The sequence below is a fragment of the Heloderma suspectum genome, chromosome 1 (assembly GCF_057233095.1).
Source record: "Heloderma suspectum isolate Gila_16-S chromosome 1, 16-S_ref, whole genome shotgun sequence".
In the NCBI taxonomy this organism is placed as follows: Eukaryota; Metazoa; Chordata; class Lepidosauria; order Squamata; family Helodermatidae; genus Heloderma; species Heloderma suspectum.
In genome coordinates, this window is record NC_139458.1 from 10,727,598 (window position 1) to 10,744,139 (window position 16,542).

At 43.2% G+C, this 16,542-nt stretch overlaps 1 protein-coding gene across 6 annotated transcripts in view; it reads right to left on the reverse strand.

Annotated features, from left to right (window-relative positions):
* Positions 1-16,542, reverse strand: part of TMEM260 (transmembrane protein 260) — an 81,734-nt gene that overhangs the window by 53,132 nt on the left and 12,060 nt on the right. For all 6 annotated transcript variants that reach the window (XR_014787944.1, XM_084835556.1, XM_084835515.1 and 3 more), the window contains exons 2-3: positions 9,588-9,619; positions 8,661-8,812 (exon numbers count right to left, since the gene is read on the reverse strand). Coding sequence is in view for 4 of the 6 variants with exons in the window: in XM_084835515.1 (XP_084691641.1) it covers positions 8,661-8,812; positions 9,588-9,619 (184 nt within the window). In the remaining 2 variants the exon portion in view is untranslated. The remainder of the gene's footprint in view (positions 1-8,660; positions 8,813-9,587; positions 9,620-16,542) is intronic.

Consider the following 16,542-nt stretch of genomic DNA (forward strand, 5'->3'; position numbering starts at 1 on the left):
CTGACTAGCTGTCACAAAAGATTCTTCAGTCTTTTTTTTATTTTTAAGGATGGAATGGGGGGGCACTTGGCCTGCTTTTTCCTCTCCTCCCCCGCACCCCGCCACCTTCCCAATTCCAAAATGAAGCTCTGATCCTTGAGCTGAAAATGTGTCTGCTTTTTAAGCAAATGCAAATTAAGAAAAACTGTTAAGGCCCCTATAAAGTCTGATTCACTGCAACTTCACTGGAAATGAATGTGTGTGTGTGTGTGTGTGTGTGTGAGTGAGAGAGAGAGAGAGAGAGATCAATTAGCCAAGGGGTCATGGTTGATAGTCTCCTAAAAGGGAAATTAATACGAGAGCTTTCTATAGTCTTTTATTCCACACCCCCACTTCGTTAAAACTTAGAAGCTACTTGTTACTTAAGCATTAGCTGCTTCTGAAATCATAAAGAGCTTGCAGAATGCCAGACAAAAAGGCAATGGTCTAGAATAATCTCTAATCTGGAAGAAATGTACCCAAATAGACCTTAAATCGGAAGATTCTGCACTCTTTTCAAGTACTGCATTTTAATTTTCTGCTCATGGCTGAGTAGGATGATGGTCGGACATACAATGTTTGAAGAGAATAAGCTCTCTACTTAGAGTAAGGTATTCCATTTGCTCCAGATTCGTCTATGAAAGCACAGCGACACTTGATTAGGTAGAAAATCTGATCAATTAATTTGTCTGACAGTAGGTAGGTAAGGATGGGCAGGGGGATGGAATCATGACACAGCGACCTCATTGAAGCCATATACTGGCAAACACAGCAACAGTCAGGGAGAGTCATGACCGTGTGGTCAAGCAAAGACGCCGACTGTTGAAGAAGCACAACAAGAAACCCAAATATAAATCATAAATCCTCAAATGAGCCACAAGTTCATTACGTTCAAGAAACGTAGTGGGTGGGTAGGGAATAAATCTCATCCCCCCCAACGAAAGTGAAAGTCAGCTTGTCCCATTAAACTTGAAAACTGGATATCTGGAAGTGAAATGCAATATAAATGCAAACGCACAACGAGAGCTAACCTTTCGTTTCACCAGCCAAACATACTGCAGAGGCAGTTGCTCGAAAACCAAATTGACCTTATAATTTCTACAGTTCTGGCTTAACTTTGGAGAACGGTCTTCCCCTCTTCTTCCATGCACATCCCCTGACCCCGGACTATTTAAGATTCTTTTTGCTTCAGCAAAATTTTTAATGCTACTGTGGGACTTTAGCTGTGGGTGCAAACAGATATGAGAATCAATTTTGCTTCTCAGCTGCCCCCGTGAATCCCTGCTTTTGTTTTAAATGAGTGGCGCATTATGGCTTCGCTTCACGATAACTTCTATCCTTCTTTTCCTCCTGCCAAGAGCAAAAACTAAAAAACAGGCCAAAGGAAGCAAGCTTTCCTAAATGTTTTCCCCCCTCTGTGTTTCACCAGCATAAAATTTAAATGTCAGTTCAATGTAAACTAAAGAGAATTTTATAATAGTTTCTCCCCCCCACAACCCCTGCAATCAAAAAGTTATGTTTGCTTTTAATTTATGTCTTCTACATTGCTGCAAACAAACAAACAAGATTTTCTTATAGCCTAATATCTCTCATGCAATTTCAAACCTGCATGGAATTAATGCTAACATCTGAGTTTTGGAATGTGAGTTAATGAGGGGCTCACTCTTTTCAGCGGCCTTAGAGAATGCCAAATACTCCAGTATAGTTGCAAAAGCTTATGAATAAAACATTTATGAAAAAATTACAGCCAGATTACAGCAAATTGATAAGAGTTTTTTTCCTATGTGGGATATGATGCATGTTTCACAATTGCTAAAATGGATAATGCCAAAGGCCACCATACCTCTGTCCTTTCCTAACAGAAAGCTTACAAAAATTTATCTTAGATGAAAACATTAAAATAACTGTTTCAGCAGCAAGAGAATGAAGGCACGTGGATTTCATATGCAACCATTCTGTTGTGATTTCTAAAGTACTGAAAGGTAAACATGCAGAACAGTTTTAAAAATTTATCCCCACCACCACTCCATCTCAAAAGAAAAATAACCGACACATCCACACAAACAAATTCTGTATGCTTTACAGGCAACCAAAACATTTAAGGAAAGCAAAGGATAGTATAAAAGAGCTGGACAGTTTTAAAAGCAAGCAGCAACAGAACTGACATCAAACACAGTCCTGCAGAAGCTGAAGTGATAAAAATTAAGGAAGGGGGGGAAAGTGTCTTTGGAAAAATACCGATTTGGGGCAACAAGTATAGATTAAAATGGGGAGTTATTGCTTTTTTAAAAAAAAAAACACATATACATCAAAAAGGAGGAGAAAAAAAGCCTAACTACCTGGCAGAATTCAAAACCTGATTAGAAGAACAAAGTGTCAGAATACAGTTAACACTAATCCAGCATGTAGAACAATGTCCTCTTAAGTGGGAATGAATGAAACTATTGTAAGAATCAAAAGCCTTCTCCAATTAAACATTAAAATGGAAGTATCTTGACCTGCAAATGAACATAAAACTTGAGAGATGTCTCAAAACAGACGCCAGACAATGGAACAAAATCTATTAAAAGAACTGATTTACATAGCATATAAAGGGGGAAATTGCAGGGGGCGCGGGGGGGGGAGGATGGTTGCTTGGTTTTGAGAAAAAAAGGCAAAACAAAACACATCACCAACAACCCAAGCTGTGATTCTTTACTGTACTCAACTGTCAAGGCAGTAAACGCAGCCGGCCGGTGGGTTTCTGTGCATGGAAGAAAAGGTTTTTAGAAGGTTAAGTTCAGGTCACGCGACAAATGAAATTGTAACAACCCCAACTGACACTGTATAATGTCTTCTTCCACCGAATCAATAGGCCGCTTTCGTCTCCAAATTACCATAGAGATGGTCTGCCCCTTTCTGAAGGGTGCTTATTGTTTGACGAGAAAACAGATTTGCCACTTGAACTGCGCTGTTCCCAAAGGATGTGTACTTCATTAGTTATTTGTCACCTTAAAAATCATCGATGGACTTTTTGTATTAACGAGACATCCGTAAGCAACTACTGGAAGATGGAAGGGCAGTTATTTCCCGACCCCACCACCCAAAAAAGATCCCCAAAGGCTTAAAAAGGTCACTCTGTCCTATAGAAATTTAAGGGGTGGATATCATGTTCGGAGGCGTGTTTCGGAATATCTAGAACCCTTCAATTCCCACACCCCACTCCACCAGAACCTCACTAACCATATCCTAAAGTCCTTTAAAGAGAGAGAGAGAAAGATGGCAACCTCTTCAAACAAATTTTAAATTGTGTATGGCTGTCCCAAAGGAACTTTAAACATTCCTGTAGCTGTTCTATAGAATGTCCTTTTGATTATTTTTTAAAAGAGATTATAGAAATATGCATGCAGGCACCGTCCCAAGGCAGATTTGACCACCACATCTGAAAACATACTAGCTACATTTAAGGATCTGTGGGGTTAACACAAGTGCCATTGCAGCTGTGCTTAGGGTGAGCATGGCCTACGGACCAGTGCGACAGCATGTCACAGAGTACAACATCACACAAACAGCGCTAGGATAGTACACCTACAACACTTACAGTCAGAAATGCCTGCCCAGATATTTAGTGTTGGAAGTTTAAAACTCTGCCTCTCTCTTTTCTATATAACACAAGGCCTGGGACAATCAAAAGGTGCCATCCTCAAATTACAAAACTCTAAAGGAAGCCTGTTGACTTCAAAGAGGGTGGGACAAAGTCTGTGACATAGAAGACACTGTCTTATTGGCATGTTCTTATAAGGATTTTTAAAAAACACACAAAAAACGTGGTCATAAGAAACACTCTTTCCTATACATCCTTCTAAGGTGCCTATCAAATATTGTACAGAACTTTACATTTTTGGAGCCTGTGAAATTAAATGTTAAAGTCCTTTTTTAAAAAAAAATCTTCCAAACTCAGCTTGCCACTGTAATTTTATTTTAATTTACCTGTTTATTTCCCCCCCATAGGACAACAAAGAAACCCACCCACAAATATAATTCCTTCATAAGATTTCCACCTGTGGTGTTAGAATAAATGGATGATGAGGGTGGATCCTTACAAAGAGCAGTATTACGAGGAATGCATTAAAGATTAATTTAAAATAAAATGTATACAACAGGGGGATTTTCCCACCACCACCACTAATGGAACTTGAGCATTATTATTTATTCTTCTCTAACATTATTCTCAACGCTATTCCTAACTGATGCAACAAAAGCAGTCTTGCCTTGAGAGTTTATGCTTTAAATATTTCCCCTCACAAGCTTTGGGCCTTTTTTATTATTACTATTAGCCTTCTTTCTTTAAATACGCTGAAAATTAGTTAAGGATGAATTATCTGATAGGGAAAGTCCCTATTCATGAAATATTAGAGAGGTGTACTTAAGCAAATATGGCAGTTCTCCCTCCAGGCACACAGTATGTAAAACGTTTATCGTAGCCTGTGAGCGAGTGTCGTCCGCCAAGCACTCTTCCTGCTCAGCCTCCGTCTTTTTCAACACGGCTTGGAGGGAGTGCTTGGCGGAGTGCAGAACAGGTTTGCATTTCAAATAACGTTGAGTGACAACACAAATTCTTAATCTGATAAAAAAGCAAGTGTGAAAGAAGGGGCAGTCAAAAAATGATGGCTGTCTCCCTTTTCCACAACACTATTTGCAGGAGACATTCACACTCAAGAGAGGTTCAAGCCCGTCTCCGGCAGAGTTGATTTCTTTAAGCCTTAACCTGGTAATTCAGGTGCCCGGCTTGTCTTGTAACATTTATTCACAGGAAGTGGCACTGTTCTATCTTTAAAAAAAAGTTTTGAAAGCTATCAGAACGGCCAATATAGCCTAGCAGTGCTGGTATTTAGACTTGGGTGACTCGGGTGCAACGCTTTATTCAGCCATGAACATTTTTATGGAGTGGCCTTGGGCAACTTGGTATCTGTCAGGCTCAGTTCTCCACCCATAAAATAGGATTATTAATGACCCGACTTGCAGGGGCTTTTTTTTTCAAAGATGAATGAAATAAGGATTGTGAAAGCACTCCTGACTATTAAAAGTGATACAGAATGACTAATAATGATTAATAGGATTTCTAAATAAGAACAGTCACCTCTGAAAGTGTACACAGGAGGTTGGTGCCATCAGTTAATTAAGACCAGCATGTTTACCCCAAAGTAAATGTTTTGCCAGCATTATTAAGCTGTGAAAAAAGGTTCCCTTATTTAAATATCTTCACATCAGCCCCAGTGTGGTAATACCCTTAACATTTAATTTCAGACGGCAAAATAATTGGCTCATCCATTAAAAGTGGGACAAATTAACTGACTAAAAAAATATGTACCAGCTCAGCTGCCCCAGCTCTAGGACACTCTCTTGTCGGAATACTCTTGGTTACAGGATGAAACATTTGGAGTTTGCCAGAAACAGCCTTGGCACTCTCATGTATAGCAGTTGTCACCCCCAAGTCATTAAATAAGCCCTTTTTAAAAAGCACAGAGCGAAAAGAACATTCCCTCCACAGGCACCCACAGAGGTGTGGTAGCTGTTTCCCCTGTGGTACAACCCCCCATGTCTAGGATTTGCATGTGAACCTCAGAACCACATGGTGGGGCCAATTGCGCGGGATGCCCAACCGAGAGGAGGAGCAACATTCGGACAGGAAAGAATAATACGGCTGGCCAGTGGAGGCTGGTGGCTCTGATGTCAGTGGGGCAATGAATCCACTCCGGGTTTCAGTCAGAACACTAAAGGAGCTGTGCAAGGTGTTCCGCAAGGTGTTTTCCTGTTCCTGTTTTTCCTGTCCAAGGTGTTTTCCTGCTCTGCACCTTGGACAGCTCCTTTAGCGTTCTGACTGAAACCCGGAGCGGATTCACTGCCCCACTGGCATCAGAGCCACCAGCCTCCACTGCAAACAGCCCTACCGATGCAGTTCCAGTATTCGCGCAAATACCACCACTACAAATCAGGGAGCCCACCGTTTGAATCTTGCCTCTTCTGTGAACTCAATAGGCGGTCTTAAGCAAGTCATAATCGCTCGACCACACTCTCCCTAGCTGCAATATGGGGGATCCCTCGCAGGGCTGTTGTAAGGATTGTAACTAGGTAATGCATGTGAAGTGTTCTGAACACTTGGAAGAGCTACATTATTACCATCATCGCCGTTTCAGCAAGGACTGTGGCGCATGCGCGTGTCACCAGGCCGCTCCCAGCCATGGAAAGATCCACGCAACTGCCCCCACCTATGCCTATGTATTAATACACATACTGCAGCTGTATGGAACCACACCAGGGAAAACAGCGATACCACTGAAGGTGCATGTGAAGAGACAGTTTGAATCATTCACCGCAAAGCTAACAAAGTATCAAGCCACCCCCAAAGGTTGCCCCTCTCCTCGTGTTAGAAGCCTACACACAACGCACGAAGGTGTGCAATTCACTGCAACCGGAACACAGGGAGTGATTTGCAGCCAATGTTTTCCTGTTTGCACCAAGGCTCCTGCGAGGCATAATTCTGTTTCAGTATAGTTCAGTCAGTACAGTTTCCAAGTTACTGTACTGAACACAGGTAGAAAATGCAGAGCAGAAACCGTCAGGAGCCAGTCGCCTCTCCTTTGTAATGCTAGCAATTAAAGGTTTGCCAGTTGACGTGCGTATTGTTCATTTTTTTAAAGCCATCTGCGTCTTTCTATAATGACAAACTTTGTTAGTTCTGGTCAGATAAATCTGATCAGTGAAGTGCGTTAATGAGACTGAACAATGTCACCATTCTTTTGAAAGAAATTAGTTTGGGCTGTTTTATGATGTGTGTTTTGTGTGTTTTGTTTTTCTTCTTCACTTTTATGAGGAGTCCAAGGTCAAATGTAAAATTTTAATTATATAAATTGTAGCCAGATGAATCAATTAACAGTTTGCAGCCGGCACAGGTGAAGAATTGACAATTTTGCAGCCCAATGGGTGTTGATGAAATCAAATTGTTATTAACTTTTATGTAGGCTTGCAATACTAAACCAAGGAAGAGAAGGTCTTGTCATACATCATGCATATTGTTAAAATATAAGAACAGTTCACAGAATGCATCACAATTGATGTAGATTGGTCACAGATATTATGAATCGTCTTAGAAGGTAGTTTATGAATGTACATTTCTTGACATTTTCCAGTCAAAGATTCTTCTATGAGTACAAGAAGCCTAGGTGAAAGAGCAGGGGGGGTAAATGAAAGAGAAAAGAAGGGGAAAACAGACTGGAAGTTGGGAAGAAAAACCTAGGCAAAAAGGGAGAGATACTAGATCAGTCGCATACGGCTATGATAGTTTCCCATGCCTCCAAAAACTCTGTCTAGAGATAATTACCTACAAAACATAATCATCATATATACTAATAGAGAACTCAGGTGTTGAATTATGCTGGCTAGGTAGCCAAAACCAAGAAACAAGACGGAGGTATCTGCAAGCTCAGGGGAAACCCAAGATTTGCAGAAGTAGCAAAAGTATTTAAGGAAAAAAAATCTTAAGGGGATACAAAAAACAGCCCAATGAGGACTGAGCATGCTCAGTGTCCACAGAATGAGGAAGGTCGGGGCAGGGGGAATGGAATGGACTATTCTAGAAAGGAGTGTGGCTAGCTATCTGGAACACTAAGCAGGAATATTCCACGCTGCAACATTTTGTTGCAGGTCTCACATCTTCATTGTAGAGTAGTTAAACAGGTATTTTCTGTGCTTGTTCTTTGATGGTTGGGCATATCTGCACAGACTGTTTTGTGTTTTATTGGGGGAGCGGAATGCTAATGCCTCAGCAACACATGAGCTGCACATCCAGTACACCTATGATCTTGGCACACCCCAATCTCACAATGAGTAGCAGGCTCTCTGTGGCAAATACGGAGCTCTCTGGCTGGCAGTCTCCTCCTGCTCATATTAAAGTTGGGGGCCCCTCTGCGCCTGCAAAGGAATATGCATTTGGAGCCACTGCCGGCATGAAAAACATGGGGAAATGTCTTGAGTTGGAGCTGGAGCTCCAATGCATCCAGTTTTCTGGATCCAGGTAAGGGGTCTTTTACCTGTGCTGGCCCTTAACACATTTGACAGCAAACCGGATTGTGGGGACGGCAGGGCCAGTGCAAACGGTGCAGCCCGTGCAATACATTTTACTATGTTGGTCTGATAATTTCCTAATACCTGCCATTTCTGACAACTTCTCTCAGCTTGACCACTGTAATGTAGGGGGGATCTGGGGTGGGGTGAGGGGAAGGCATAGTAGCATCCATGCTCTGGTGGGCCACTGTCTTTCCATATTTGACTTATGCGCTCATACAAGGAGCTTGCGCTGTGCAGCTTTTGACTTTTAACCCTCCTTCCGAGAGCAGAATCACACCATGCCATATCACAAACCGCTTTCGAAATTCCCCCTTGTTTTCAAAAGCAGCTGGTCTCTCCAGGAGAGTGGGGCCAGAGCCCCGCTTTGGGCTCCCAGAACTAGCTTCATGGCCTTTCGCTTTGAATTCATGTTTGTTTAGTTCAGCCTGGCATGCACGAATTGTAATGGGTTGCTTCTGCCGCTGCCGTCGCCACTGTCTTACAAGGAAGCTCACTCTACAATTATGATAACCATTAGTTGGCAGCTTCCACCTTACCTGACAACCGTGTAAAAGAGAAAGGATGCTGCAGCCGCTCCCAACAAGGCGCACAGGAGATTGACTCGATACGCAATGGAACCGAAAGGAAACAGCTCAATTGCCAGTTTAGCCAGAAGAGTGAATACAGGATATCCGGGAGGATGAGCAACCTACAGACAAACAAGAGAAGGCATTTGCATTAAGATGCCACAATGGCTGTATAATTGAGAAGTAACTCCCTTATTAGCTTAGCAATAAGCACTCAGGTTGGTGCCCGATCCCTGAAAAAGCAGTTTTTCTTTTCCCCCTTTTGGGACGTGCCAATGTTAAACTTAACAAAATATTTGCCTTAGTGGATTTGGCCGCATACATCACAGATAAGAATGCACCAGTCAGAAAAGCAGTGACACCCATCATTGTCATCCCTTAAACAGCTTGAAATTTGGGTTCATAGTATATTAGGGTCATTCAAAAGGCCGGGCTTTCCTTTTTCTTTCATAATTACACGAGACAGAGAGAGAGAGAGAACAGATTCTGAACTATTTTATTGGTTAGCAAGTTGAAAGACCACACTGCTATCGGATTACCAACGCAGTGACAGTCGTTAAGGTCTCGCCTAAAGGGGATCATATGCCATAATAAAGTTTATTAAATAATAAAACTTATTAAAATTGTTAACCCGATTTATTTTATTCTCCCCAGCTTATACAAAATTTGGGTTGATAATAAGCCAGCTACTGTATATACAGTAAAGCCCTTGCTTTATAATTTAATTTAATTGGATTTAAAACTTGGGAGTAAATTGTGGCGCGCTGTACTTATAAGTTAGCAAAAACTGTGGTTTGAAAATAAATTAATCTACTTTAACTCCATGCTTAATTAAACTTCCTTAATTCCTAAAACTGTTAATGAGAGCATTGATTAAACAATAAAACTAATACTTACTCCAAGCTCATAGGCGGCTGTGATCAGCTCCCCTGTGAAAAAATAATGTAAAACCAATAATTACTATTAGTGAAAGACACTCCTCCCAAGTTTTCAAAATCCAAACCCTTGCGTTGGGGGTTTTTGCATTAATTTGACTGGCTAAAAGTGTAAATCTATGGAGATTTAACAGCATGAAATTTTCCAAGAATTCCTTTCCCCTCTGATATCTTTGCACAACATGTCTTTCGTTGTGTTTTTCTTGACACTTCTACTGATAGATAAGTGAAGATGGGCTGTGCAAATAATAACAACAACAATTTTGGAATAAAGTTTGGAATTATTCAGGGTATGGGAATAATTAACAAGGAAAAAGACAAACAATCAAGAGAACTCAATTTCACAAGCACCTCATCCTTTGTATTACGGATTTACTGATATTATTCTTTCTTCCCAAATTACTACAGCTTCACATTTTGAAACAGGGTAACTATCCTAACATCAATCTAGTCTTGATGGTTTATTTCCAAGCGCATTATGAAATTATCTGCTGCTTTATGATTATCCTCATCATCGTTTTATGACACAGCAGCAGCCCCAGTTTTGAATTTCCTGTTTGTTTTGCAATTTCTGAAAATTAAAGGAGGGAATGCAATGGCGTTAACAGCAATGCTTCACTAACATGCTCCTTAGGACACTGCATCTTCAAAGCACAGCACATCGATCTCACAGCCTCTGATAGCTGTCAGATGGTATTAGGTAAATTTGGTGACATTACTGTGAAAAGGAGGGTAGCTCAGGTTTGAAAGCACAAGCCTCAAAAACAAGACAATCCCATTCCGTTGGTGCCCAATGACAGAGAATATTGGAAATACTCATCACATAATGGGCATTTCGCTACCCGTTCTCCCCACATCCCACCCCCATTAAGAACCAGTACTCTATTTTTCCCCCCAGTGGGTCATTAATTACTAGCTGCCAAACACTATAATTTTTCAGAAGTTCAGCCTCTGCACAAATTAGCAAAATTATTACAGCTAGGGCCCAAAGCATAAGCACCGAAATAGGTACACTCACAAAATATAATCAGGTATAAATGAGATACAGCAACAACGCAAGGTGGCATGTAGGCTCCTTTCTAGTCGAAATCAAAGAATTAGCATCTAGGAACTATGTCCATGGAAAGGATGCACCACTCCTGTATGTGAATAGCGAAACTCATTCTCTTAGCGTAGACCCTTATGCAGCCAAAACAGCACCATCTGCTAACAAGAGGGAGGAATCAGCATGCTCAAGGGAACCTCAAGGTTTCCAGAAGTACAAAAAAAAGGGAAACACAAAAAACAACCTGATAAGGACTGATCACTCTCAGGGGCCACAGAATGCTGACTGTCCCGGGGCAGGGCAGGGCAGGGGGTGGGGAAGAACAAAAATCCAGGGGGTGGAATGGAGTAGTCCAGAAAAGGGCAGGGCTGGCTGACTGGAATCCTAACTGGAGCACTCCATGCCGCAACATTTTGTTGCAGGCCCTTGTAAAGAAGACTATTTAGCATTTAATAGCAGCGTTCAAAGCACTTCACATGTTATCCTGTTGTACACCTTATAACAACCCTTAATAAAAGTACTTGTATTGCAGAACAGAGACTGAGAGTGACCTGCCTAAGGCCACCTGGTGACCTGGTTCACACGTAACGACAACCCAGAGTATGGGTTGAGTATGGGTTGTCGTTGAAATGTGGGTTGCTGTTGTTCAATTGTGGGTTGTCGTTACGTAAGAACCCTGCACTATGGTTTCATAGAATCATAGAATCACAGAACAACAGGGTTGGAAGGGGTCTATGAGACCACAGAGTCCAACCCCCTGCTCAATGCATGAATCTAAGTCAAAGCATCCCTGACAAGTGGCTGTCCAGCTTCATCTTGAATGCCTCCCTTGTGAAAGAGCCCACTACCTCCCTGGGTCATTGGTTCCATTGTCGTACTGTTCTAACAGTCAGGAAGGTTTTCCTGATGTTCAGACGGAATCTGGCTTCCTGTCACTTGAGCCATTATTCTGTGTCCTGCACTCTGGGGGGATCGAGAACAGATCCTGGCCTTCCTCCCTGTGACAGCCTTTCAAGCACTTGAAGAGTGCTATCATATCTCCCCTCAGTCTTCTCTTCTCAAGGCTAAACATGCCCAGTTCTTTCAGTCTCTCTTCACAGGGCTTTGTTTCCAGTCCCCTGATCATCTTTGTTGACCTCCTCTGAACCCTCTCCAGTTTCTCTGCATCCTTCTTAAAGTGTGGTGCCCGGAACTGGACACAGTACTCCAGATGAGGCCTAACCAGTGCTGAGTAGAGGGGAACTAGTACTTCCCGGGATTTGGAAGCTATGCTTCTATTAATGCAGCCCAAAAGAGCATTTCCCTTTTTTGCAGCCACATCACATTGTTGGCTCATATTCAGCTTGTGATCGACAACAACTCCAAAATCCTTCTTGCTTGTAGTGTTCTTGAGCCACATTTCCCCCATCTTGTAACTGTGCATTTGGTTTCTTTTTCCTAGGTGCAGAACTTGGCATTCATCCCTATTAAATGTAATTCTGTTGTTTTCTGCCCAGCACTCCAGTCTATCCAGATCACTTTGAATTTTGTTTCTGTCTTCCAAGGTATTAGCTATCCCACCCAATTTTGTGTCATCTGCAAATTTTATCAGCATTCCCTGCACCTCCTCCTCCAAGTCATTAATAAAAATGTTGAAGAGCACTGGGCCCAGGACTGAGCCCTGCGGTACCCCACTCGTTACCTCTCCCCAGACCAACATTCTGTTGTTTTCTGCCCAGCGCTCCAGCCTATCAATATCACTTTGAGTTTTGTTTCTGTCTTCCAGCGTATTAGCTATCCTGCAAAATTTTGTGTCATCTGCAAATTTGATCAGCATCCCCTGCACCTCCTCCTCCAAGTCATTAATAAAAATGTTGAAGAGCACTGAGCCAAGGACTGAGCCCTGCGGTACCCCGCTCATTAGCTCTCCCCAGTTGGAGAAGATCCCATTGATCAGCACTCTTGGAGTCCGATTCTGTAGCCAACTGTGGATCCACCTGATCGTTGTTTCATCTAACCCACTTTTAGCTAGTTTGCTATTCAGGATATCATGGGACACTTTGTCGAAAGCTTTGCTGAAGTCAAGGTATATTATGTCCTTGACTTCAGCAAACTATGAGTTGTTAACCATGAACAACCCTGAATTCATAGCCTAACAACAAACCATAGCTTCTCTTCCTGGGTTGTTTGTGGTTAACAACCCACATTTGAGCCATAGTGCAGGTTCACACGTAATGACAAGCCACGATGCAACAACAACCCATACTCTGGGTTGTCATGACATGCGAACCAGGCCAGTGAGTTCACAGCTGAGGTGATACTCCCACCTTCTGTACAGAACATAACGCAGCAACTTCAGATGGTGTGTTATGGAGAGTGTTAGGCAACAAGGCACAATTAAGCAAAACTAAGATTTATACTGTCCATGGTAAAGGGAACTGGAACTTTTAAGGGCACAATCTTCCATTGACTCCACTGAAGACTTAGAAAAAAAACCCAACCCATTGCAGGTGGAATGAAATTTCCGGACAAAAACAGGTGAGGAAAAGGTTTAACCGCCCCCGTCCTGGAGCACCATGGTCCTGATCTAAATCGGGGCCGTGCGTGCTTACTCGAGAGTAAGCAAAGCATTTAGTTTGGCCAATCAATGCATGAATACCTCTCCGACTATAGGCTTTTGGACAAACGGTTGCCACATACCAAATCACTATTTTAATCCAGATTGAAATACTGCTTCTGTTGGGCCTGGGAGTTCTTTACATGTATAAGGAGGAAGGCGGTGGGGAGGAGACCTAGAGAACAGAAAAGTGGAAAAACATTTCTTTCTTTGGGGCTGGGGGCAGAGGCAGAGGGGACTAAAGGTCAACTGAAGAGGAATTCATATGGAGCAAGACCTGGATGAGCGGCTCATGAGTTGGGGGGAACTGATCTGGGGATGTCAGGCCCAGCGTTCTTCTTTTCTTTTTGCTTTTGGGGGCTGTGCTTAGCAGTATTTGTTGTTGTTTTCAACCCTCTGTGGATGATGATGATGATCACTGCTACAGCGGGTCAAGAATGGACATTATCATTATGATCATCGTTATCCCCCTTGGCTCCGCCTCTGGTGACCCACCCTCTGCCCCACCAGCAACAGTGCCCCCCAGCCACCACTGATGCTGGGCGGCCATGGGAAAGGGGGCAGGGCCAGGGGAAGGGGGCAAGGCCTTCTGGGCAGGGCAGATTTGGCCCACAGGTCTGAGGTTCAACACCGCCATGCTCGATGGATACTTCCACTTCAGTGGCTCTCTAGGCAGAGGTCTGTCCTAACTCTGCAACATGAGAAACTTTTAACTGGAGATGCACGCAAGGGATGGAAACTGAGAGCTTCCGTGCGCAAAGCAGGTTCTCTACCACTAAGCTACGACAGCACTGCCAACCTTCCCCCAGCCCACAGCCCTCAAAGACCTTTTATTGTTTTGATTTCAAAACACAGTTTTGGGGTTGAGGGAGGGTATCAGTGGATGCTGCTGGTAAAACAGAAAATTATTTCTCACCCCCAAATATCACCTTCATTCCTCTCCCACTCACCCCACCCCGTGACAGATGATGTCAGGGATTCTTGTGGGGGAAGCAGTTGTGCGATGAGCTCAAGCCTCTGGATCGATACTTCCAGGTACAGGCAGGTTAACTGCAGGTGCACTGTTAAACCTCCTTTTAATGTATGTGTTCCAGTCATTAATTAATGGTATTTCTGAAGCCAACCAAGGCAGTTTTACAAAAACTAAATGAATCACAAGACCAAATAATCAAATAAAAACGTAATAAAACACTAAAAACAGCCTTTAAGACCACAACAATTTTAAAAAATTGCCGCGTCCAAGTCCGTTTTAAAGATAAAGAACCCCAAGAAGGGAGAGCAGGCAGGGCCTTGCAGTTGTCCCTCCACAGTGAGCACCTGGGCAGCGGACAGAGGTCACCGGGCCACAGTCTTCCTCACTATGGTGGGATGTATTCTATTTCTATTGAAATTGTGACAATTATTTCCACAACGTCACCAATACACATAAATTCGCATATACAAATATTGTGCATATCTGTGTCCGTTTTGAGGGGCAGGGCCATGCATGTGTGGAAAGGTGGCTCTTGTCTTAAGGGGTGCCCTTTGCCCATGTGCAGACGCTACCTTTCCAGAGATTCAGAGGCCTTATTACAACATGTTCATGTCATGCATCCCACCACGCAGAAGGGTAATGAGGTCATTTTTGTGGCAAAACTATCTCACAACCTTCCCCAACCCAGTACCCTCCAGAGGTGTTGGACGCAGAGATGATGGGAGTTGTAGTCCAACACACCTGGAAGGTACCAGGCTAGGAAAGGCTAACTTTTAAACTTTTATTATATACTGCCCCTTTTCCTCTTTATCCTCGCAACAGCCCTGTGATGTAGGCTAGTCTGAAAGGCAGTGGCTGGCCCAAAGTCACCTAGTGAGCTTCATGGATGAGTGGGTACTAAAACCCGTGTCTCCTGAGTCCCAGTCCAGCACTCTAACCACGACACTAGACGGACTTAATACACTGCAACATTCAATATGAAAATCAGGGCAAAAGAGGATCCATTTCTCAGCTCAAACTGCAACATTAAGCATTTTTCAAATCCTTTCTTACATTTGGCACCTGGCTTGAAATGATCTCCCACCTAAGCACGTTTGGACACTACAAACCATGTAAGCAAAGGCAGCTTTGCAAAAGGCAAAATGGTGAAAAGCAGGTTCACGCTTCCATTTTCAGACTACCAGGAAAACACGGCAACAGGTAAACCTGCATTTGGAACTTGTTTTTTGGCACTTGGCAGGAGAGACAGGCAAATCCCCCCGCCTTTCATATGGCACGGGAAGTTTGAGTCGCCCACACAGCTGCGAAAGTACAGACCGATTCCAATTATTGCCTTTACTGGCTATATTCTGGCAAGGCTATCTGAGAAGAAAATGTCTGGGAGTTCATTTAGTTTTGGAGTCACAGTCAAATCCATTTTAACGGTCCTTTCATACATGTCAAAGCCTAGGAGGAAATTCACTTAAAATATCATTCCATCTTATGAACATAAGAAGAGCCGTGCTGGATCAGACCAAGGGTCCATCTAGTCCAGCATTCTGTTCACACAGTAGCCAACCGGCTGCCCACGGGAAGCCCACAAGCAGAACACGAGTGCAACAGCACCCTCCCGCCCATGTTCCCCAGCAACTGGTGTACACAGGCATACTGCCACTGATACTGGAGGTAGCACATTGTCATGAGGACTAGAATCATAGAATCCTAGAATAGAGGGTTGGAAGGGGCCTACAAGGCCATCGAGTCCAACACCCTGCTCAGTGCAGGAATCCAAGTCAGAGCATCCCTGACAGATGGCTGTCCAGCCTCGTCTTGAACGCCTCCAGTGTGGGAGAGCCCACCACCTCCCTAGGTAATTGGTTCCATTGTCGTATTGCTCTAACAGTCAGGAAGTTTTTCCGGATGTTCAGCTGGAATCTGTCTCCCTGTAACTTGAGCCCATTGTTCCGTGTCCTGCACTCTGGGATGATCAAGAAGAGATGCTGGTCTTCCTCTCTGTGACAACCTTTCAAGTACTTGAAGAGCGCCATCCTGTCTCCCCTCAGTCTTCTCTTCTCAAGGCTAAACATGCCCAGTTCTTTCAGTCTCTCTTCACAGGGCTTTGTTTCCAGTCCCCTCATCATCTTTGTTGCCCTCATCTGAACCCTCTCCAGTTTGTCTAGTACGACTAGTAGCCATCGATAACCTTCTCCTCCATGAATTTCTCTAATCCCCTTTTAAAACCATCCAAATTGGTGGCCATCACGATATCTTGTGGAAATGAATTCCATAGTTTAATTATGCGCTGCGTGAAGAAATCCTTCCTG